General features: G+C 49.4%; 1 protein-coding gene across 6 annotated transcripts in view; it reads right to left on the reverse strand.

Moving 5' to 3' along the window:
* Nucleotides 1–14,004, reverse strand: part of RAPGEF4 (Rap guanine nucleotide exchange factor 4) — a 92,627-nt gene extending 78,623 nt beyond the window's left edge. For 2 of the 6 annotated variants that reach the window (XM_078866955.1, XM_078866904.1), the window contains exons 1-3: nt 13,643–14,000; nt 5,435–5,577; nt 3,490–3,578 (exon numbers count right to left, since the gene is read on the reverse strand). In XM_078866955.1, coding sequence (XP_078723081.1) covers nt 3,490–3,578; nt 5,435–5,577; nt 13,643–13,722 — 312 coding nt within the window. In that variant the 5' untranslated portion in view covers nt 13,723–14,000. Of the gene's footprint in view, nt 1–3,489; nt 3,579–5,434; nt 5,578–13,247; nt 13,296–13,331; nt 13,527–13,642 lie in introns of those variants that run through there. The other 4 variants (XM_078866888.1, XM_078866880.1, XM_078866922.1 and 1 more) reach the window with 4 other exon arrangements.
* Between the last annotated feature and the right edge of the window lie 11,098 nt (nt 14,005–25,102).

Genomic DNA, 25,102 nt, shown 5'->3' on the forward strand with positions numbered 1-25,102 from the left:
GCAGCGGCAGTACCCTGTGACCACGCACAGAGCAGCAGCAGCAGGAGCAGCACCCTGTGACCACGCACAGAGCAGCAGCAGCAGCACCCTGTGACCACGCACAGAGCAGCAGCAGCAGCAGCACCCTGTGACCACGGACAGAGCAGCAGCAGCAGGAGCAGCACCCTGTGGCTACGCACAGACTAGCAGCAGCAGCACCCTGTGACCACGCACAGAGCAGCAGCAGCAGGAGCAGCACCCTGTGACCACGCACAGAGCAGCAGCAGCAGCACCCTGTGACCACGCACAGAGCAGCAGCAGCAGCAGCACCCTGTGACCACGCACAGAGCAGCAGCAGCAGGAGCAGCACCCTGTGGCTACGCACAGACTAGCAGCAGCAGCACCCTGTGACCACGCACAGAGCAGCAGCAAGCAGCAGCAGTCCTGGTGAACGGGCGAACGTTGGAGCTCAGGCTGATTGGTGTTTGGCACAAGCTGAGCTGTCAAATCCACGTGTGAACGAACGGATATCTCTGTGCTAAGAGGGAGGCTGCAATGGCAAAATATTTATTTGACAAGGTAATGCACTTGAAAATATATAATTGATCAATAATTTTGCATTGCCTGGCGGCCCTTTGATTGGTGTAGACCGTCTGCCGGTGTCGTTGTTTTCTCCCACATTAACATAAGCTGTCTCGCCCATGCTGCTGACACACTTGGGCTACGCCCATCTCTAAACCTTTATAAACAGTTCGCCTTTAGAGGCTAACCCCCCATTTCTTGAGGACGACCGCTTGTGTTGCGATCAAATCGTTGTGGTTTTTGTTTCTATTTGTATTTGTATTAAATTTTTATTGCATTAGTGGGGATTTTTATTTAATTAATATTTGTATTCACCTTCTTTTTGTATTATTTTTCTATCTACGTGACTGTACCGAAAGAACCAAATAATATATTTTTTTACTAATTTTACGTAATATTACTTTTGTAAAAGTGTTACCTTACAAATATAATTAAAAACAATGGTTTTAATGCTACACTAATTGAAGCCACATTTGTTCACGATCGATAACGGCAGAGCTGTTCTCATGCTGGAACAGAGCGGAGCTAACGTGCTAATTGTCTGTGCAGACTACACCTGCCATTGGGGAACGTGCAAACCTGGCCTGGATCACGTGATAGCCTGGAGCTGTCGCAGCAACCAAAGCCTACATTTGCAGCAGACTAATTTCCGTCGCCAGAACCGAAATGTAGATTGCTCTGCTGAAACAGCCTCAAAATGCCAAAGCTGTCATGTTGGGAGCCCGTAATCGCCTTAGAAGACATTTAATAGAGCTTGCTTTTTTTCCTTCTTTCCTCGGGTCACTGAAGGATGGAGTGAAAAACACACCCCCCGGTTTTTGACGCGGTAATTTCTGACTTCAGAAAGAATGAATGCAGCCCCCCACCCCGCCGCCCACGCCCCGGGCCTGCAGGCAAGGTACATCACGATGCATTGTGACACCTTTTGCTTTTTATTTCAATGCCCCCTACCGCACGCTGTGACAGCACCGCCACGCAGTAACGTGGCCCCTGTCTATCATTCATCTCCTTCGGCGCGGGGCATGCGGCATGCGGGCAAGCGGCGCTCGTGTGGATCGCTTGGGGTTCACGTGCATCTTCTCCGGCTCGTCCATCGCGAACGATGATGACCGCCGAAAACAGCGAGCAGCAGCAGAAGCGGCGGCGGTGGCGGCGGCATTTTCCTGCGCGTTGCTGGGACGAGAGCCCAGCCGTTGAGCGGAAGCATCGGCCGCAAGGTGCGCAAAGAATTGCCGCTTCGTCCGCTCGATGGGATTCGTGGCGTTGCTGCTGCTGCTGCTGCTGGCGTTGATGCTGCTGGTAGTGATTTTTTTCCCTCCCCCCTTTGTTTTTTTTCCTTCAAACCCTCTTGACCGAGTCGGCTACAGCAGCACCCTTCTCCACTGGTCTCGCGCGCACACAGCGCGGGGTTGGCGACGCGTCCGCGTTCACGGACCGCTTCTGCCTGCGTCCGTGAATGTGTGCCCGTGACGGGGAGCGGTGGTCTAGCGGTTAGCGCGCTGCACTACGAACTTGGCGACCCGGGTTCGATTCCCGCTCACGGCAAACACCAGTGACGATTTTATCTGAACCGGTGCTGGGCCTCCCCTAGGTCGACTCAGCCTCAAATGAGTACCTGGTGCGGTGTGTAAACATCGCCGCTAGGGAGACAAAGGCGGTCGGGCGTGGTGCTGGCCACCCACCCCCTCGTGTACCGTTCCGGCCTTCATAGGTGCTCGCTAACAGCACTTGCCCGTAGAGTCTGTTAAGGCTATACGGGGGATCTTTGTCTTTATCTTTGTGACGGAAAGCGAGCGCAGGACGCCTGTGAGACCACCGTGCACAGGCATTGCTGGGTGGCGTGTCGCCTCGTCTCTGTCGTTCAAAGGGAATGACGTAGGCCTCGTGCGCATGTTTAAGTTGATCCAGCATTGGTTTAGGGTGGTTTTTTCTTTTAACGAAAAAAACCTACTCTAAAAGTTACGCTGTCACATGTAGGAACAAACAAACCGCGTTGGTGATGCTGCTGCTGCTGCCGTACAGACAGGGCACTTTCCTTGCACTCATTATTTGTCTGTTCTTCTTTCCCTTGCGACTAGAAGCCAGACCTTGATGCGTGCTTATTTATTTTACTCGCCCATTGACCGAGCGTAAAACCGTGCCGATTTCTTCATCATTTCGCTCGAGATGCTTTGTGTCCCTGCTGTGGTTGTTTACACTTGGCCGCTGTTCACACGCGAGTCTGGGGGCGCGTTAATGAACCAAACAGAATTTTTAACTCAACCCCGCGACGACGCACTCACTGCTGCTGATGCTGCTAACGTCATCCCCGTCCTTTGGAACCCGTGTGTGTGTGTGTTTACAGAGCCCTGTGCGTATAACAACAGCACGCAGAGCAATAGGTACCGCTCGCAGCCGTATCTCTGGCTGTAAACACACACCATATGGCCACTTGAACACGTCATTGTCATTGCACAGTACGGAACCGCTTAGTGGAAAAACGCCCGGTCATCGCCGAATATCGTGTTCTGTCGTAACGGTTTACTCCGGCCGGTGAATAGAGTTCCTGTCGGTAAACGGCGACCTCCGTGGGTCTGGGCTCTCCCTCCGTCAGCGCTGCTCATCTTTGCTGCCTGACGTTTGTCGGAGGCTCCCAGCGGCGGCAGCCCCTTTGCGGGCGCTCCTGAGAATCGTTGAGCACAACGTGGAGCGCCGCTTCGAACGGTGAACAGCAACAGCGTGATGTCCACGCGTTTCACCGAATGTCTAAAACGCAACTTTTGCGGAATGTAATTCAAATCGGGGGGCGAAAACCACGTTGCGTGAACGTCGCGTCGTCGAGTTACACAGCGATAGGCGGCCATTCACGATTCTCCTGTAAACGTGATTGTTTGGCGAATTAAATGACAATGCAACAAACAGCGGAGGAGGAGGAGGAGGCGGCGTTACCTGGTGGCTTCCTGTGGCCGACACCTTGACGTCGAGGGAGCCAGACAGCACGGCGTACCAGCTGGTGCCGATGTCTCCCTGGCGGAAGACTGCGCGGCGAAGGTTAACAGTTGCACGGACGTAAAGTAAAACAACGGGGCTGAGCAAACGCAGCAACAATCACGGCGAACATGGCTCCTTTTATTGGGAGGGGGGGCGGGGTCTTATAAATAATGAAACTCGCGTTGAGTAAAGCAGAGATTCTCACTGCGTTTTTGATATTGAACAGTTGTATTTTTATTTTACCAGGTATGGCCCACGGACGCGACTTGGCTATCACAAATTCATTCCCCAAAAAGTGGCTTATTGTCGTGTGGAAATGTATCGGAGCCAAATTCTCTGGAGGATAAAAACCGGAGGACCCAGAGAAATATCCACACGACCACGGGGGGAGAGAGAGAGAGAGAGAACGCAAACTCCAAGTACACAGGCGTCAAGGTTGGGATCGAACCCACGACCTCCTGTATACCAGTTGCGGGGGGGGGGGGATAGAGCAACCCCTTTAAGAGACATGCAGCAGCAACCCCGTTGTGGGAGGCGAGCGAAGGGGGAATGCAGGTGCCGTTACTGAAGTTAAAGAAGCAAGTGGCAGGCGAGGAGAGAGCGCAAAAAAGTTGCACTGAAATGTGATGGTTGGAATGTGAGGAGTGTGAATGGTAAGTGTACAGGGCGGTCGAGATGTTCTGTCATCCCCAATTAATTGACCCCTCGTTTTTTTCATTCGCACATTCATTTCCGTTTTAAACTAACCTTACTATTAAAACGTCTTAAGTTTGAGATCATTAAATGGCGGATGAGGGGTGTCACAAGACATCTGGGCGACCCTGTAGAGAGATCGTTGACGTGTGGCAGGACGAGAGAGAACGAGGCACAGAATAGAAGAACGTGAAGTGAGAAAGTGCGAGCAAGCTGGCCCCATGCGATTCCATTCCAGCATTGGCCTAGACCAGGGGTGGGGAACGTCCGGCCCGCGGGCCGTATAAAGGCCCGTGAAATCATTTGGTGTGGCCCTGCCAAGGCAACCGCAGGCGGGACTCGAAATGCAACAAATCTAGGAGAAAACCTGGAAAAGCAGTTGCGAGCAGTGGCGGCTCCTGCAAAATCTCTCAGGGGGGGCAAATGTCTGGATGATTGATAAGGATAAGGTCCACCAATGCAATGGATACATTAACAGCTTAAGCATGTAAAGGCAACTTCATTTCTTTAATATTAATGAAAAATAAAGTGACTCTTACAATACATCTTGTTTGTTTCTATACTCACTATTAAAACAAACCACTCAATTTTCTTTTATTAAAGATTCCACTAGGTGGCGACAAATTATATTGTTGGATGAAACGTGCTTACGTATGATGACGTAAGCACGTATGATGACGTAAGCACGTTAGGGCGAGCCCTCCCGGAAGCCATAGAGAATGCATTGCAGCGCCCCCGTTCGAAAAAAAACATATTTGAATGTAAGTCTATGGGACCACTCGGGGCGATTCTCAGCTGGAGGGAAATCGCCCAAAAAGAGGCGGTACTCCACAGAACGTAGCATGACGCTGATTGGACTATATCCAGAGGCACAGTGACGGCTAGCATAGCTCTGTGGTTGAATGACATTGGTGGTGCGTCGCCCAATCGCCCTAATGAAGAAACCGCCCCTGGTTGCGAGTAGCAGCAACATCATCAATAGCTAACATCACACGCCTCGCCAAAGAGAAGCAGTTCCAGCCCATCACATCAGGGGCGAGTCAATTAAATGTTTGGCCAAATATAACGGGCAAATTTTTAAGTTGATAATTTTGCATGGCCCGCGAATGATGTTATATAAATATCCAAATGGCCCTTGGCAGAAAAAAGGTTCCCCGACCCTGGCCCAGACGAGGAAGGATGGAGCGTGCGGCGAGCGCCGGGCACGTACGAGTGATGCCCCTCTCCAGCTCCTCGTAGTATCCCAGCAGTGAGATCTGCTGCAGCAGGTTGGGGTGGAACTCCTCGAAGGCCTTCAGCTGCTTGAGGCGGGCGGCCACGAGCTCCACGTCCTCCATGCTTCGCTCAGACGGCCTTTTTGGTCAGCAGCGCAGAGCAGAGGGGGGCGGCGGGGGGGGGTGACACGGCGAGGCACGCTGAGCACGGGACAGGCAGGCAGGCAGCACGCAACGCGGAGAACGCAGGACGGCACACAAAGGCGACCGAGAGGGCAGAGAGAGGACGGGAGGAGAGAGCGCCGCACGGGGTGGACACACACAGTGCACGTGAACACAGAGTACACGTGAACACAGAGCACGCAGAGTGCATGTGAACACAGAGCACGCAGAGTGCATGTGAACACAGAGCACACACAGTGCACTTGAACACAGAGTACACGTGAACACAGAGCACGCAGAGTGCATGTGAACACAGAGCACGCAGAGTGCATGTGAACACAGAGCACACACAGTGCACTTGAACACAGAGTACACGTGAACACAGAGCACGCAGAGTGCATGTGAACACAGAGCACGCAGAGTGCATGTGAACACAGAGCACACACAGTGCACGTGAACACAGAGTACACGTGAACACAGAGCACGCAGAGTGCATGTGAACACAGAGCACGCAGAGTGCATGTGAACACAGAGCACACACAGTGCACTTGAACACAGAGATCAGACAGGGAACACAGAGCACACACAGTGCATGCGAACACACAGAGCACACGCAGTGCATGCGAACACACAGCACACACAGTACACTTGAACACAGAGCACACACAGTGCACGTGAACACAGAGTACACAGAGTACACGTGAACACAGAGAGCAGACAGGGAACACAGAGCACACACAGTGCATGTGAACACAGAGCACACACAGTACACTTGAACACAGAGCACACAGAGTGCATGTGAACACAGAGCACACAGAGTGCACGTGAACACAGAGTACACAGAGTGCACGTGAACACAGAGCACACAGAGTGCATGTGAACACAGAGAGCACACAGGGAACACAGAGCACACACAGTGCACGTGAACACAGAGCACACACAGTACACGTGAACACAGAGAGCACACAGGGAACACAGAGCACACACAGTGCATGTGAACACAGAGTACACAGAGTACACGTGAACACAGAGAGCAGACAGGGAACACAGAGCACACACAGTGCATGTGAACACAGAGCACACAGAGTGCATGTGAACACAGAGCACACACAGTGCATGTGAACACAGAGCACGCAGAGTGCATGTGAACACAGAGCACACAGAGTGCATGTGAACACAGAGCACACACAGTGCATGTGAACACAGAGCACACAGAGTGCATGTGAACACAGAGCACACACAGTGCACGTGAACACAGAGCACACAGAGTGCATGTGAACACAGAGCACACACAGTGCACGTGAACACAGAGCACACAGAGTGCATGTGAACACAGAGCACACACAGTGCACGTGAACACAGAGCACGCAGAGTGCATGTGAACACAGAGCACACACAGTGCACGTGAACACAGAGAGCAGACAGGGAACACAGAGCACACAGAGTGCATGCGAACACACAGAGCACACAGAGTGCATGTGAACACAGAGAGCAGACACAGTACACGTGAACACAGAGATCAGAAAGGGAACACAGAGCACACAGAGTGCATGTGAACACAGAGAGCAGACACAGTACACGTGAACACAGAGATCAGAAAGGGAACACAGAGCACACAAAGCCGCTGCTCGGATGTTCCGTGGCTGTCGTGCCCTCGTGTGCTCGCTAGAATCGTCAATCTCCCACGTGTTCGTCATGTCCCTCGTTCGTTGCTTTACATATTATTGATGTTCGTTTCCCCCCCCACTCACCCACCCGCCTCTCTTCACCCCTTTCTTGTCCGGGTGATTTATTTTCGTGGTTTCGTGTTTGATCAGACACTTCGAGATGTGACGGTATTTAAGCGACCAAATACATGCCAATCTCCATCTTTGTACATGGCACAAAAGGAAAACGGCAGCTGTATGCATACATTAACCGGCAGGTTAGAGAAACAGCTCGCGTTTGCCTGGATATACAACATCACCGACAGGCCGTGTAGGTATCTGTGTTGAATACTCTTAGTTTTTTCGGTAAAGTCACGTAGGTAAAAAATGAAATGGAAATTAATAAAATAATAATAACTAATTTAAATTTAAATTTTTACCTACGTGACTTTACCGAAAAAACTAAGATTATGAATCCTTGCAGTCACGAAAGCTTCAAATCTAGAATCTGTGTTGAACTTCTTTCGCACCGTACGTAGCCAACCGTGCTAATCCGAGGTGCGGGGGAAGGACAACAAACTAGACACACCAAAGGCTAAGAAGGTTAGGGCTAAGAGCTGGCATAGCCAAGCACAGAGCTTTGCCAATGATGTCTCCCACAGAGGCTTCTCCCAGAGGAAACCTTCTTCCAGATGACCCTCACAACAGAAGATTCACCCCACGAGACTGCCGACAGAACGCAATCCATGGTGTCGCTGACACGCGGTTCAGCACAGGGGCATTTATCTGTGGTGCCTCGCAAAGAGGAATGAATCTTCACAGAGCAGAGTCCTGTGAGGCGTGCCCCCTTGTGCCGTGCGCGACACTTTTACTCGCTATCAGCACCACCGCAATGGAACGTCGCATGCCTGTGGTAAAAATAACAGAGACGGGGCAATGAATGTCAACTCGCGTCCAGCGGCAGTACTGTGGCTTGCGGGTGACAGGGCCATTAGGGTGCAATGCCGATTGCGCGACGTTGGTGCAATTGCATCTGGAGATCGCGCAACGCAACGTGAGCCGGAGGTGCTGCGTTCGTCCAAGCATCTTCAGTTGGGGGGCTCTGATGCACGAGGCCGAGGGGAGGGGCCCAGGGCTACCCCCCCTCCCCACCTCCCCCCCACTGACCTCCTGTGATTTATTTGGTTTCAGTGGCACCGACTGCGCTATGGTATGCGCGTGTGGGCTTGTTTATAATTTATGGAGCGTGTTTCGTCGACTCAATTGATCACTCCGTCAAGAGCAGCTAGGAAGTTAACGATATACGACCGGTGTTGCACAGACGTTAACCTGCATCGTTTAAGGCCACATAGGGGATCTCGGTAAGTTATTTGCTTCGTAAACGTGGCATTAAATTGCTACGGAAATTGCTACAAATCCTGAGGAGCTGGCGTGTCAAGAACGGATAGAGCAAAGATTAACGAGGACCACAATTTTTCGTTAATGTATCCAAAGTATCTTCAAGAGTAGTTTATTTTTTTAAATCATATTGTAGGAGCACATGGTGTGCGATGAGGATATTATCTCGAGAACGATTTGGCTTTGTCAGAGCATTAACAGCCTTCTTGCAGAAAGCATCCTCGATGGAAATGAATGACGTGTCAAGGTGAATGGTCAGCAAGAACAGGGAACAGCCTTTAGCTGAGAGCTTCTGGGAAAGGGTGAATCGATCCCTGTTTTCCACAGCTCAAGTGCGGTGCGCACAGTTGGCACAGACATCAAGTGTGCAGGCGGTGCACCTGCACCAGAGGGTGCAATGCCGACCGTGCTGGCACGAAATGCTGCACAGTTTCGTGGGACCTTCTTCAAACGGCCACTCAAATGTCAGAAATTCCCAGCAGCGCCAGGAGATGGAGAAAGAACGCATTCATTAATGACACGAAGTTGTTTGTTTTCCAGGTGACGCTGTGGACGCGTGTCTCTGTGCTGCGTTTGACATCATCGTGCGTGAGTGAATCACAGAGTGTGTGTGTGGCGCCGACGTCATTGAACGCCTTCGCTGTTCCTTTGCTACGATGATAATAAGAATAATAAAACGTCCAAAACAATGAAGTATTCAACAATTTTATCGTTTTCTATTGCAGTTTTTTGTTATGTAACGCTAACCGCGAATGGCTTGTGTGCAATGTGCACACACACACACACGTATGTATACCTTGATATAACCACCTCGGCTTGTCACTCAAATTCACAGAGTGGACCACATTACATGATTAAAGCCCCTCCGCGGATTCCCATTCACCTATGTATCAACATTAAATCTCTCTCACGGTCTTAGATGTTTTGTTATGGCCCTGCTACTGGGAAACTCTCTCGCCGCATTTTCCTCCCCTCCGTCTCTCTAAATATATCCTTCCAAAGTAACCTCGATTTAGTTCAGCCTTTCCTCCAATCCCTGCATAGCACTCATGCCACTCACTGCTCTATCTCTTCTGAGACAGTAAGTACGTAAACATTGTATTTGTATTTTACCAGGTAAGGCCCACTGAGCTTATTGTTATTTTTTTCGGAAGCAATCTGGCCACAAATGATAGCTCAACGGAATGGGTTATCACGTGGAAATCTATAGCAGCCAAATACTCTAAACGCGTGACGTTGATTATAAATGCGAAGGGAAACCCCCGGAGGAACCGGAGAAAAAAATCCACGCAACCACGGAGAGAGAGACACGCAAACCCCAAATATACAGCAGGCGTCAGGGTCGAAATACCAGGTGAGGTAGTTAACCGTGGCGCGCACGGTATTCGTGAGCACGCGAACGCATAGATTGAACGTGCTGTAAGAAAAACACATCATGCACTTGTTGACAACGCATAGTCACGTGCTCTGGCTAAGGTTGCATGCAGTGTCTCGAGCTTGAGCTGGGTGTGTGTGCGTGGTGAGCCTATGGGCTGCGGTCGTGCAGTGGTTAGTGCACTGCACCTACGAGCCCGGCAACCCAAGTTCGATTCCCGTTCACGACCAATAACGGTGGGGACTAGTCGACTGAGCCTTAAGGGAGTACCTGGTGGAGTCTGTAAACATTGGCACTCGGGATACAAAGGCTGCCGGGCGTGGTGTAAACCACCCACCCCCTCGTGAACTGTGCCAGCTTTCATGGGTGCTCGCTAACAGCACTTGCCCCAACAGTCTGGCAATGGCTATACTGCACAGGGGATCTTTGTCTTTGCGGTGAACTTGGCTGGGGGTGCTTGTGTTTGTGGGAGGCTTTGTTTAGCGAACAGCGCAGGTGTCACAAGTGCCAACCCAGCTGCGCAGTTCCCCGTATTCTATGAATCGCAGATTCTGTAACCACATGAATCAAGGATCAGCTACCCACGTTTTAAAACAAAGTGCACTGTACGTATGAGAATGTAAAAATATATTATCGGTGAATAAATAATACGTCGAGTGATTGAAAATATAACTTTCAATGTTCTTATATTTAAAGAATCACGTAAAAATTACGACTTAAAAAAACACACTAAAAACGTAGAGCAAATGTGAAATGTTGAATACTGTATTCCAAGGGTTCCTGATTTTATTTAACTTTTAAATTACATTACTGCGCTGCTATTTTTGGACTATTCTCTGGAAGGCCGATGGCACGGACCCGCTCCCGGAAAGCTACATCAAACGACGGCTCATCCATTCCCACCAGCTGATATTCTAAACGGCTACGGTGCATTAAATGTGCGTGTTATACGTGTCGCCACCAAGCATTGGGGGGTGCACACCAATAAAATCAGGCTGCTTAAAGCCAGGAGGGTGAAGATTTCCACCTGCAGTAGATGCAGACACTGTACATCACGCAGAAATTGTCACTCCGATACCTCATTTGCATTTTGCAGCAGTAAATCCATATTCTAGAAATATTAACGTTGCATAATTGAATGGGTGCGTTTTTTAATTGATTATCATTACGATTTCTGAGCGCGCGCGTGTTTCTTGCTAATTAATGTCATTCTTTCCGACTTGGAAATGTGGCAATAGACAATGCGTTTTTTTCAAACCTCCACCCGTAAAAAACATTAGTGCCACTTACAGAAGATCAGGCTAATGAGGTCCACGCTTCAACACTGGTTACGAAATTACCAATATTCTTGCTGAGCCATCTGTACGGAATGCATCCCCCTGGACTCGGCAGCACTGAGCACTTTACCCAAGGCCAGCTGTGCCTTCACTGACCCCCCTGTCTTGCAATCTGCGCAATGCATGGGAAACACTCTGTTTTAGCATTTTAATGTATCCGTATATATATGCTCTTTAAAAATAGCATATATGTATACGAATAGCATATGTGTGTGTATATGTATGCCATTTTCTTAAAAAGAGCATATATAAAAAATAACATATAGCCATGATCTGTCCACTGCTGGGCGTCACCACCCATGCCGTCTTTCATGATCCTGCGGTACCACAATCCACCTCGCTCATGTACGCAAGCTGATCTCATCACTCCATCTCGGGGGGGTGTGTTCCCTCTTTTGTCTACCCCCTCTGTCGTTAGTCGTGACCACAGGCCATCATCCTTTCTCGCAATGTGTTCCGCCAAAGTCCGCATCTCCTCTTTAGATTGATTCTCCGATTGACGAGTTATTATTTCTATCTCACAAACACGCACCGATCCACGTTTCTTTCCACACTTTTCAGCACCACCCACCCATTTTCTCTTTATCAGTGTTCATGCTTCCAATCCGTATCGTAACAGGTAACGTCCAGTGATTGAAAACGCTCCTTTGTAGACACATTAGTATGTGGCTTTTCATAATCAAGTTCAGTTTTCCATAAGCATTTCACCCTGCTCTCGCTTGCCTCTTGATTCATTTGTTCCAGGGTTGCCTTTAATAATTGCCTAAGATAGACGTCTGTATTTGCAGTTGTGTTTCTCCAAGAAATATATTCTTTTGTTCAGTGAATTTGTGGAACGTGAATTCGTTTTTTTAAATAATTTTTATGTTTAGCCCAATTTTGTTAAGCTCTTCAATAACTTAACTTGTAGTTAATTTCCAATGGTTGTTTTAATGCCTGCATTAACACATCTGAGATGGTTAACAATGTATAAATCAAGGCTAGCATTTTGAATCGGATGAGTAATTAATTTTCTTTATTTGTCTAAGTGAGGGGGCAACTGAAATGTAATACTTTACAAGAAAGGCCTGGATGATGGTAATAGTCACACAGGAACAGTTATTGCTGCAAATTGTTATCATTGCAACAATTTACGTGCAGATAATATTTCAGACATGATTCTGACTATGTTAATGACACAGTATGGCCTAATCTTGTGAATAACAACGTGGTTGGGCCTTTAACGTCCGCAATATATATAGTTTTCATTATAATAAATGTCGTGGCAATTACCTGGGAACTGTTATCTCAAACTGGCACACAGGCCAACTGATAGCAAACGTCATTATTTCTAAATCAAAGCAAAATACAGCATCATAAATTGAATGCAAGTTGCATGCTCGTTAACATTTCAGACCACTCAAATGAATCATGACATGCATTTACTTGTGTCTTAATATGGTCATGAATTGCATTTCTTTTATGCATGACCAACACTGAAAATATGAGATACAAGCATACACATTTTAGTTGTACGTGTTGAGATGCATAATTCCGTTTAAACATTCCTTTTTCCAGGCCATTGTCTATTTTGCACACTACCCATAACAAAAGGTTTACATAATCGCCAGAGTCCGTCTCGCGTTGTGATCACCATTAATGTCCTAGTCTCACGTGCGATCATCAGCACCGTCATTCATCATCACCATCATCATTACACATCACACGTGCGATCATTATCACCATCATTATCACCACCACCACCACAACTACCACCACACACGCCTTACATGCGATCATACTGACAACCACCATCATCACCATCTCAAGTCTCATGTACAATTACGGTCACCACCACCACCATCATCATCATAGCGCACGTGTGGTCATCCCCACCACCACCATCACTCACCATCAGCACGCTTCACGTCGGAGCCGTCTGCGGGCAACGTGGACTGACAAGAGCGGAACAAAGACGACCCTACGGGTGCAGTACCTCATCACGAGCCCCCGTCTCCTCGTGCATCACCGCGTCATCCCCCTTCCGCGCCTTTGTCTCTCCCAGCTGAGACACCACCCGCACGCAGCGGATCGCCGGTGCCGGCTCCGCCGCTAGGCTACACGATGCATTGTCCTGCCGTGTGAGTCTCCGCGCTCACCCGCCGGGCGCGGCAGGGAGGGGCCGGCCCTGCCCCAGCTCCTCTCTAACCTCTGCCCCCCGTCTAACCCGGCCCTGCCCTGACCCGACTTTGCCTACCGCTGCCCCCCACCCACCCCCACGTCCACCCGACCCTGCCCCAGGCGTACCTTTTGTCGAGACAGGGAACCCAGTCGCAAGGCACCGGGTGCGCGCCGCTCCGCGCCGCCACCATCGCTGTGGTCGGCATAGGCGGAGAGCCGCCTCCTCTCGTCCCTCTCTCCCTGCTCGCTGCTCCTCTCCTCCGTTCCTCCTCGCTCCTGCTCAGCTCGACCTGGGGAACCCCTGGGCTGCGAGCGCCGCCGCCCGGGCGGGGTGAGGGGGAGGCCGGGCCGAGGAGGAGCCTCCACACTGGCCCGGCTCCTCCCAGAGACGCGAGCCGAGTGACGACAGCCGAGCGGGCCACGACCCCCTGAACTCGAGAACCACGACCCCAAGGCACCACGACCCCTTTACCTAAGGCACCATGACCCCCTTACCTAGGGCACCATGACCCCCTAATTATCGCGATCATGAACCCCTCACCCGAGAGACCTCGACGTCCTTACCCCCACGGGGTCACGAACTTCTCACACTGACAAGGGGGAGGGGGGTGCCCTCACCAAGAAGGTTGACCGTGACCTTCTCACCCATGGAATCACGACCCACTCGTCGAGAGTGCCACGAATCCCTTTGGACACCGCACCCAGGGGGCCACAATCCAAGCGACGTTCTTCTCCGGCAGACTCGCTCGCACGAGGACGCTCTCTCAGCACCAAGGGCGTGTGGACAGCTCCCGGGTTCTCTTCTGCGGTGGAGGAGTTCATCCCTCCCTCTCCCTGCGCCACATACTCTGTCTCGTGGCTGGGGTTCTCGTGCGGATGCGTCCACTCGAACACTTCGAGGCGTCGTGTGGCTCAGTAAGGTTGGCGCACTTTGCCGAGTCAGATAATGGGTGAGCGTTTATGCGCAAATGAGTTACACGCGAGCCGTCATCCGGGACTAACTATGGGAATTGTACAAGACAACAGTAATTGACGAACGCGAGGCGGTTTCGTTTCAAATAATATCTCGACGGCAACACAAGGCGGCTGTATTATAACGAGTCTCGTCCCGTTGACACCCACACGTGACGAATCACTGCCGCTCCTGCTGCTGCTGATCGCGACTCTTCTGGGCACGCGATCTGCGTCACTCCCAGGCCTTGACGCAAGAGAGCGCTGAAGGGCAGCGCTTGTGCATTTAATTTTGACCAAATTATTTGTCGATTACCCAGTTGGCTGTTCGCACAAGCAACAAAACAACAACACAAATCAACAGATTCTTCAAAAACACTGCCTTAAAATGAAATATATATATATAATAGCAATTGCCCAAAAACTCAATAATACAGCTCATCTTCTTCTTTCGTATGAATTAATATCAGCGGATTAAAGATGCAATTTTAGATTTGTTATCCACTCAATTTGTCTGTTCAGACGCAGAGTGGATCTCGTCCATTCCTGCTTTGAAGAAGTGAAGACAGCACCAGCGGAGTATTTGAGATGTGGACCGATGGTTTGGAATTTGTGGCCCGCAGACGCGAGCCGCCGGCTCTTTGACGCGCTGTTTGTGCATCAGGTGGCCGCATTGTTCCATCATCTGTGTGGGGCAGTGATGTCATATTCTGGGGAGGGGAGGAGGGGGTGTCATCTGTGGGGGGCGGGGGGGTGGGTGTCATCTGTGGTGGGCAGGGCTGGGGGGCACGGTTTCTGTTGAAACTGCAACCCAACACCAGCCACACAGCGGCCTCCAACCACTCTCAACTTTCACCACTCTCACCATGCATGAATGATCACGGTATTTGGACAAGCGTATTCACCGCCATATGATGTTGGGGGGGTAAAAAGTTCCAAGCATTTAAACCATGGGAAAATGTTGACGTTCGAGTTCCCACGGATATACTGCATAAATGGATTATTATCTTATAATAATCATCACTAAGACATCGAGTGTTGGTGCTAATCACGGCTCCTGCAATCGGGAAATTGCATCTTACAGTACTGCCTGTGTGTAGGTGTATTATACAAATCCGCGTTGTGATGCGCGATTGTATTCAGTGTCCTGTGATGCATGCAGGCGATAAGGTTACATTGGGACGACTGCCACCTTTAAAAGCAAACCGCTTTTTATATTTAAAAAAGCGGTGCAAAGATGACGGAGGAAACACATTGTCAAACACCAGCCGTTAAAATATACCCCGAGTGTTAGTTGCGCAATATTCCTTCAGGACGCTGTACTCGTGCGTTTCAATGTTGACGAGGTTGATTTTTGCCTCTTGGTTTTGCCGCTGCTACTGTGATCACGCACGGCGGATCTCCCCCGCAGAAACAAAAAAATAGCCGGGAAACTGGCAAAACGGGATCACCCGCGTAACAAATCCAATAAACTCATCGACGTCGGTTACTTCCCCTTTTGCTGAGTTTGTTTCAAATGTGAGCAACTGACAGCTGCTTCTATTGGAAGAAAAAAAAGATAGCCTATCTAATTATGAATTAAACTCTAATTGTAGGGGATATGCTCGCCTCTCGCCGGTGGTGCCGGTAACCAGCGAGACACGGGGGGACTGCCCAGGTGCCTCAGCTCGTCGCTTTGTCCGTACAAAGAGGAGCGGTTTCACACTTTCGAGCATGCGTCAGCCGTGAGCTGTAAGCTGCACCAAACACCTCGCACCAGACTGCTCAGTTGTAATCTACCGTGCAATCATCGCTCCCCCGACAGCGATAACTGCTAAGGACCCTCCTGGAAAAGACGGATGAGACTCAGCCAAGGCTTTCCTGGGTAAACATGTGTCGTAATAATACATACACACACACTCAGTGTGGGGCACATTCGTCATCATAATTAAATACTCAGTGGTGTCTGCATGTGGTGCGTAGACCGAGTGATCCATATGTTTTGTGACCCCCCCCCCCACAATTATTTGACCCCGAAATGTGTTTGTACCTTTTGCACGTTAATTTATGTTTCAAATACACCTTACTTTAAAAACAATATCAAGTATTGGAGAATTAAATGGGGGTCACAATACATCTTGACCACCCTGTACATTGCCCAATTTGTGATTACTGCTATCGTATAAAGTACTTGAGGTCGACATGCTACACATGTATACATTACATACGAATGCATCCATTACTGAAGTAGTGCAGTGGTTAGTAGCCTGCGCGACGAACCCGTCACCTGAGTTCGATTCCAGGCCACGGCGAACATCAGCGACGAGTGACATCTGCACGAGTTCCCCCCCTCTCCTTCACCGACCCGCACTGACCGTCGCGGTGAAGTATGGTCAAACAACTTATACGATCCGTGGGAAGGCCGTCATCCAGCGGTGGACTGACATAAGCGCTGTACATGTACACATATATGTCGGCACGGATAAGCGGCGTTTCGTTGCGAAGTATAAATATAACCACTTGTTTTAAATGCTATGCAGCCAGCCTGACCGCGTGTTAACATGCACGAGGGCATAATACAAATGTCCGAGGCGTGACCAGTGCAATAATGACCTTTGCAATAATGACCCGTAAGTGCTGTAGCACGGCAAGAACAACAACAACGAATAGCATGAATATTACAATCACCCATTTGTCGCCACGTGAATTAACAGCATCAACTCGAGTAAATGTTTAACGCTGGTGCCGTCATTTGGCGACGCGTTTGTTACACGGTCACATTTGGGCTGCAGCTTATTCTAACGAACACGAATGCATCATGTAGAGAGAGCACCGATCGTGGAGCATATCCTGGCTGCGCACAGCAAGACGGAGTGCATATGTTCATGTCCACGCTTGGCTTAAGTCCGAGCATTCGTGTAACCGAGCACCAGCATGCTGGTGAAAGTGTTCGAGTCTTTTTCCTACAACTGGTAAGTGTTTTGATTTTCAGTTGTGTTTGGGATTGTTTGATAAGTGGGAGAGACTTAGTGTCCATGTTCTACAACCTGCGTACGACGAGCCTCGATTATGTGCATTGAGACATTAGCGTTTCGAAGGCGCAGATTTACCTGAACTCGGCTCGTTATAAAATCCCCATCTGCGATTTCTCACATTCCATTCGTTTCGGTGCCTAAACAGCCAAGTGAAGATGCCACAGACACGCTTAATTAAGCGTCGGATTAAACCTCTCAGGAGGGTAAATGAACGCATCTGCTCACAGATGCAACTCATGGGATCAAAAACGCTGCTACCAAGTCACACCAACTTTCAACGTTTCCGTGGACTCTCGCGCCAGTCATGCTGATCTCAGTGCAAATGCCTCTCATCGCCCGTGAGCGCTCGCGTGTATCCATCACACCGGGCGCCGCGGTAGTGAGATGTTAACTACCTCGCCTGGTATGGAGGAGGCCGTGGGGTCAATCCCGACTCTTGAGGCCTGTATATTTGGAGTTCGCGGTGTTTCTCTCCCCGTGGTCGCGTGGGTCCTCCGGGTTTTCCATCCACATTTATAAACGTGCATTTTAGAGTATTTAGCTGCAATAAAATGTCCACTTGATAAGCCAATTAATTGGGCTAACATTTGTGACCTGGTCACTTTTGAAAAAGAGCTATATAACTCCGTGGACCTTACCTGGTAAAATAAAAATAAAAGTGTCGTCGTCTGTCTGTCGCAGGGCCACATTGGTGGCTCCAGTGCTGGCCCTGGTCTTCGTGGTCTGGTGCGTTTGGAGGGGCAGGACGTCAGGTGCCATCACGGTGGTTTTTGCTGAATTTTCGACCTCGGAACAGCAGGGCATCTCGTCTGTGGCATGCGGTGCCAGAGGGCACCGCCCTGCAGGCCCGACGCCACGGGCAGCAGCGCCCTGCCATCGTTGCTTGTGCACCCAGGCCGGTGAGACACCAGCGGAGACCCAGTCATCCCCTGTCAGCTGATGCCGGGCACTTATTCCTTGAACACCTGTAAGAATGTCGAAATATTGAAGCGATTTATGCTGAATTTTCATATATAATTCATCTTTTTGTTTGATTCATTTTTTTGTTGTTTGTGTTTTTTTGTCCTGGTGCAATTTATTAATTCGTTTATTCATTTTTTATTTTGTTTGGTAATAGTGTGTTCATTTGCTTGGTATGTGTGCGTGTGTGCTGGGCTTCTTTCGCACCGTGCGTAGCCAACCGCGTATATGGGTCCCTATGTATAACTAATGTCCAGCGTTGTGGGATGCTGTTGCCATAAATGACGCGATATAAAACTAAAGTATTATTGTAACTGATATGTAATGTTGCACATTTACAACATAGTATGCATCACTGCACAGATTGCTACAGATTTTAACTGGTGCGTTATGGCTGCCACGACAGGTTCATCGACTGAGAACGCGGTTCATCGGGAGACCTTAAGCTGGGCAGCAGTGCATCCTCCCAGAACCCCCCCTCCTCCATACTCAACCCTCCGGCTCTCACAGACACGTGACTCCCACACACTCGTTTCACCAACTCCCCCAAACTCACCCCAGGAGCTCACCTATTCACCCGATTCTCCCCCGCGCACCTCTCTGACTCGCATGTGATTTACGCCGCCAAGGACCGAATGAAGCAAACACCAAAGGACATTTACCGTACGGAAATAATTAAATGAAAACTCAAGTTATTCCTCTAGGTGTATGCCGAGTACTCATGTATGTATACAAACTTCAAATTGGAAATAACTATGGACCGAGGCATCCTACGATAGATTTGTAGGTGTTGGAATTTGGCCAGTAATTGATTGAGAAAGAATGGTTCGAGATGTTGTAGAAGACATCGTATCGGGGGGGAAAAAGGTATGAAAAACTGCCTCGCACATTTTAATCAATACTTCACATTCATTACACGATTGTAAAAAAATCATATTAACAGCAGAGGCATCGACACAATGTGAATGAGACATCGATGTAAAAAGGCAGCGATTACTCTGGGCAAATACGGCCCAGTAGATGGTGCTGGTATGCAGCATTGTGACATGAGCTCATGCAGTTGAGTGGAAGCACATGGTGATCGAAGGGCAAACGAGATGGGGCTCATGCAGAGCGTGCTCCGAGCGAAAGCAACGAGCCACCAAAACCTCACTTTCACTCATCATACAACAATTTAAAAAAAACGACAGCACTCCAAGTGAACTGGTGCCGCGCCAGATGCGGACGTGTGCACAGTGGGATGGCGACTGTGGGAAATAAAAAATGTAAAGAACAGCTTAGAAAATGTGACGTGTCATGCCTCTGCAACCAGTCAAAACAACGCGGTTGTATCGTCTATGGCGTACACGAATGGTCATAAGTGGCAGACTGGTGGCTATACATTTTACTGAATGTAATATTGTATATGACAACTTCTCTCCAAGGTCGCCAGATAAACCACTTTATTATGTATGGCCTGTAACCAGTCTCCCCTATCAGGGTGTCTGGATTTACGGTTATCGGACACTTTCGTGAGCTGGGCCATGCATCACACGATCGCATGGCACGATAGGGCATGCACATACAACTGCTCGATCCCCACCTCGACAGCTGTGGCTTTAACCCAGAAGAAAATAAAAATGTCCCCTTCCAAACATTATGACTACCCAAAGTGTGTACTGTATATTGTATGTGTTATAAGAAAAAAAACCCAATGTAGCATGTGGCGCTTGGCTGGGCCGTTCATAGGAGCGTGCCTGGGCACACCGACAGCCTCCAAACTACACCGAAAGCACAGCCCCCCCCCCCCCCGAAGTGCGGGGCCCGGGGCGGTTGCCCTGATTCGTTGTAACCCTATGGACGGCTTTGGTGCTTGGCATGCTTTAGTACATAACGCGTGGACAATGCAAAGCGCTCTATCAATCCTCTGCTGGATGAGCACATCGATCGCACGACGTTTCGGCGTCGTTGAGAGTTATCGGACCATATTTCAACCATTCTGGCCAGTCTTCTTCTTTCGTATGGGCGACGAAGAGCGAGTATCATCGATCCGGTGGATGTTGTGAGTCATCAGCATTCTCTTGCGATGCTCTCACTTCGTCCGGGAAAATGCCCCTCAACATCGAGTTGACAAATCCGTACGCGGTTTGTTTGACCCGCGAGTAGTCGGACCTTTTCGAGGGCTTAAACAAAAACGAAGAGATTTCGATTTAAAGCTTTCGTGACTGCAGGGATTCATCTTCTTGGTTCTTTCGGTAAAGTCACGTAGAAGGGAAATAATAAAATAATAAAAATAAAACATAATAAAATAAAAAGTAATATAATTATATTTTATTATTTTATTATAGTGTTTTATTTTATTATGTTTTATTTTCATTATTTTATTATTTCCCTTCTACGTGACTTTACCGAAAGAACCAAGAAGAAAAACAAAGAGAGTTTCTCTTCTGACCGGCGGGTCGACGATTGACGTTCGGTCGCCGTTTAGGTGACATTCTCTGTGGTTGTCCACGTGGCAAGTGGTTAGCATAGACGTGGGGACACAGACGTGCACCACAACAATGGATGTGACTGTACTCTGCAGACACAGACGTGCACTACAACAATGGATGTGACTGCACTCTGCAGACACAGACGTGCACCACAACAATGGATGTGACTGCACTCTGCAGACACAGACGTGCACTACAACAATGGATGTGACTGCACTCTGCAGACACAGACGTGCACTACAACAATGGATGTGACTGCACTCTGCAGACACAGACGTGCACCACAACAATGGATGTGACTGCACTCTGCAGACACAGACGTGCACTACAACAATGGATGTGATTGCACTCTGCAGACACAGACGTGCACTACAACAATGGATGTGACTGCACACTGCAGACACAGACGTGCACTACAACAATGGATGTGACTGTACTCTGCAGACACAGACGTGCACTACAACAATGGATGTGACTGCACTCTGCAGACACAGACGTGCACTACAACAATGGATGTGACTGCACTCTGCAGACACAGACATGCACTACAACAATGGATGTGACTGCACACTGCAGACACAGACGTGCACTACAACAATGGATGTGACTGCACACTGCAGACACAGACGTGCACTACAACAATGGATGTGACTGCACACTGCAGACACAGACATGCACTACAAGAATGGATGTGACTGCACTCTGCAGACACAGACGTGCACTACAACAATGGATGTGACTGCACTCTGCAGACACAGACGTGCACTACAACAATGGATGTGACTGCACACTGCAGACACAGACGTGCACCACAACAATGGATGTGACTGCACTCTGCAGACACAGACGTGCACCACAACAATGGATGTGACTGCACCCTGTAGACACAGACATGCACTACAACAATGGATGTGACTGCACTCTGCAGACACAGACGTGCACTACAACAATGGATGTGACTGCACTCTGCAGACACAGACGTGCACCACAACAATGGATGTGACTGCACTCTGCAGACACAGACGTGCACTACAACAATGGATGTGACTGCACTCTGCAGACACAGACATGCACTACAACAATGGATGTGACTGCACACTGCAGACACAGACGTGCACTACAACAATGGATGTGACTGCACACTGCAGACACAGACGTGCACTACAACAATGGATGTGACTGCACTCTGCAGACACAGACGTGCACCACAACAATGGATGTGACTGCACTCTGCAGACACAGACGTGCACTACAACAATGGATGTGACTGCACTCTGCAGACACAGACGTGCACCACAACAATGGATGTGACTGCACTCTGCAGACACAGACGTGCACCACAACAATGGATGTGACTGCACTCTGCAGACACAGACGTGCACCACAACAATGGATGTGACTGCACTCTGCAGACACAGACGTGCACTACAACAATGGATGTGACTGCACTCTGCAGACACAGACGTGCAGCACAACAATGGATGTGACTGCACTCTGCAGACACAGACGTGCACTACAACAATGGATGTGACTGCACTCTGCAGACACACAAGTGCACTACAACAATGGATGTGACTGCACTCTGCAGACACAGACGTGCACTACAACAATGGATGTGACTGCACTCTGCAGACACAGACGTGCACTACAACAATGGATGTGACTGCACACTGCAGACACAGACGTGCACTACAACAATGGATGTGACTGCACTCTGCAGACACACAAGTGCACTACAACAATGGATGTGACTGCACTCTGCAGACACAGAAGTGCACTACAACAATGGATGTGACTGCACTCTGCAGACACAGACGTGCACTACAACAATGGATGTGACTGCACTCTGCAGACACAGACGTGCACTACAACAATGGATGTGACTGCACTCTGCAGACACAGACGTGCACCACAACAATGGATGTGACTGCACTCTGCAGACACAGAAGTGCACTACAACAATGGATGTGACTGCACACTGCAGACACAGACGTGCACTACAACAATGGATGTGACTGCACTTTGCAGTCACAGCTCCACAGCCGATATCGTTTGTTGCGTAAGGAACGTCGCTCGTGAAAGAATTACGTCCGGAGAATACATGACCATACAAAAGTGCGAGAATATTTTAAGCATAAAGGGTCAACCGGCTTTAACTAACTCCCCAAATAAAAAAGGACAGCGGCATCCCAGTGCGTCTCGCTGTGCTCGGGACACCTGTTGTGTGGACTCGGCGACACGAGGTTTGGACACGGGGTCTGGGCACGGGGTCACGTGCCGGGTGAGCATCACTCCGACGGCTCCTCCTCGACCAGCCTGGCACCATTTGTTCAGCAGACAGACAGCGCTGCTCCACCCCCTCCACACCTCCTCCTCCACCCCTTCGGCACGCACATCCAACACATTAATGACCAAAGATAAAGTTCCCCCGTATAGCCTTTGACATACTGTTGTTAGCGAGCACCTATGAAGGCCGGCACGGCACACGAAGGGGTGGGTGCCCAGCACCACGACCGACCGCCTTTGCCTCCCCATTGGCGATGTTTACACACCGCACCAGGTACCCATTCGAGGCTCAGTCGACCTAGAAGGAGGCGCAGGACCGGTTCAAATAATCGTCACCGGTGTTGGCCGTGAGCATGAATCGAACCCGGGTCGCCGGGTTCGTAGCGCAGCGTAGCGCTAACCGCTACACCACCGCTCCCCTCCTCAACCCCCTCGGCACACACAACCCACACATTAATGACCACACACACTGCTGCTGCTGCTTTCACATGCCACAGAGGGTTTACTCCACCTATTGTGCAGCCATCTCGTAAACTCGCCCTCATCAGCGTTCCACCACTCGGACTGTGGCTGCTCTTTGTTCATATATAATTGAAAGATGAATTCACCGATGAAGTTGCATGTTCTATTCTATTCAATGAAATACAATATACGAGGCGTTAGGTCATTCGATGCAGTGGAATCCCACGTGAATGAGTGTGTTGCTTTACCACGTTTATGAATACTTGCCCAAAGCATCAGTTCGTCTTTTGGCGTTCTCTGGCCAGACACTTGTGAGACGAGGCCCTTAAGAACAAGGCTGTCTCTGGTGTAGACCAATCCGTTTCAAAGACAATGCCATATGTTATCAGGGCATGTTTGTGTTTGCATGTTCACCACAAGTACGTGTGGTTAATGCAGACATGAGTCCTTGCAAAAGTTTTCTATTTGGTGTTTGAACATCTTAACACCTCCTGTTTGAGTGCCAGAAAGGGTCAAACCTAGTGTTATGTTTTCATACAGAATCATTCATGTTGCGGCCAATGAAACTTTCATTGCCAATGAACGAATGCCAAAATGGTGAACTTGTGAGACTGAATCACACCCCACAATTGCACCCCACTCACATACCTCATAGTACAAGACAAAGATCCCCGTATAGCCTTGACATACTTTTGGGGCAAGTGCTTTTAGTGAGTAGCACCTATGTAGGCCGGCACGGCACACGATGGGGGTGGGTAGCCAGCACCACGCTGGGCCGCCTTTGTCTCCCCTGGTGCTTATTTGAGGCTAAGTCAATCTAGGGGAAGCCCAGGACCGGTTCAGATCATTGTCACTGGTGTTGGACATTACCGGGAATCGAACTCGGGTCACCGGGTTCGTAGTACAGCGTGCTAACTACTGCGCCACCGCTCCCCCACGTAGCACATCCATAAAGCACCGGCACTCACCACCCACCCAGCATCACTTCTACCCTGAAACCACAGCCCACATCATAAGCACTCCCACCACTCATCACTCGCACCCCCAAACCAGACCCCATTAAACACTCTCCATTCGCCGAGCACTGCACTACTGTTCCATGACACTGGTGTTTCGACCCATGGTATATTCATATTATAAAAAAAACACAAACCCTCTTCATAGCATCGTTATGGAACATTACAAAAAAAATGCCCTTTGAGAATTAAATATTAAAAGTACACTCATAATCAACCTTTTTATATTGCATCCGCTGGCATTAACGTTCGACTTCTATGATTAACACATCACGACAGCGCTTCGAATTCCTTTTCCAGTATTCATCGGCGCAAATTTAGAAGCCACCGTCACTGCTTTCAGAGCAGAGGGCATCGCCGTGACTCGATATCTCATTTCATGCCAACGATGCCAACTTCATTCAGCTCCTAACAGTCACGACCATC

This window comes from Lampetra fluviatilis, chromosome 2 (genome assembly GCF_964198595.1).
Source record: "Lampetra fluviatilis chromosome 2, kcLamFluv1.1, whole genome shotgun sequence".
NCBI lineage: Eukaryota > Metazoa > Chordata > Hyperoartia > Petromyzontiformes > Petromyzontidae > Lampetra > Lampetra fluviatilis.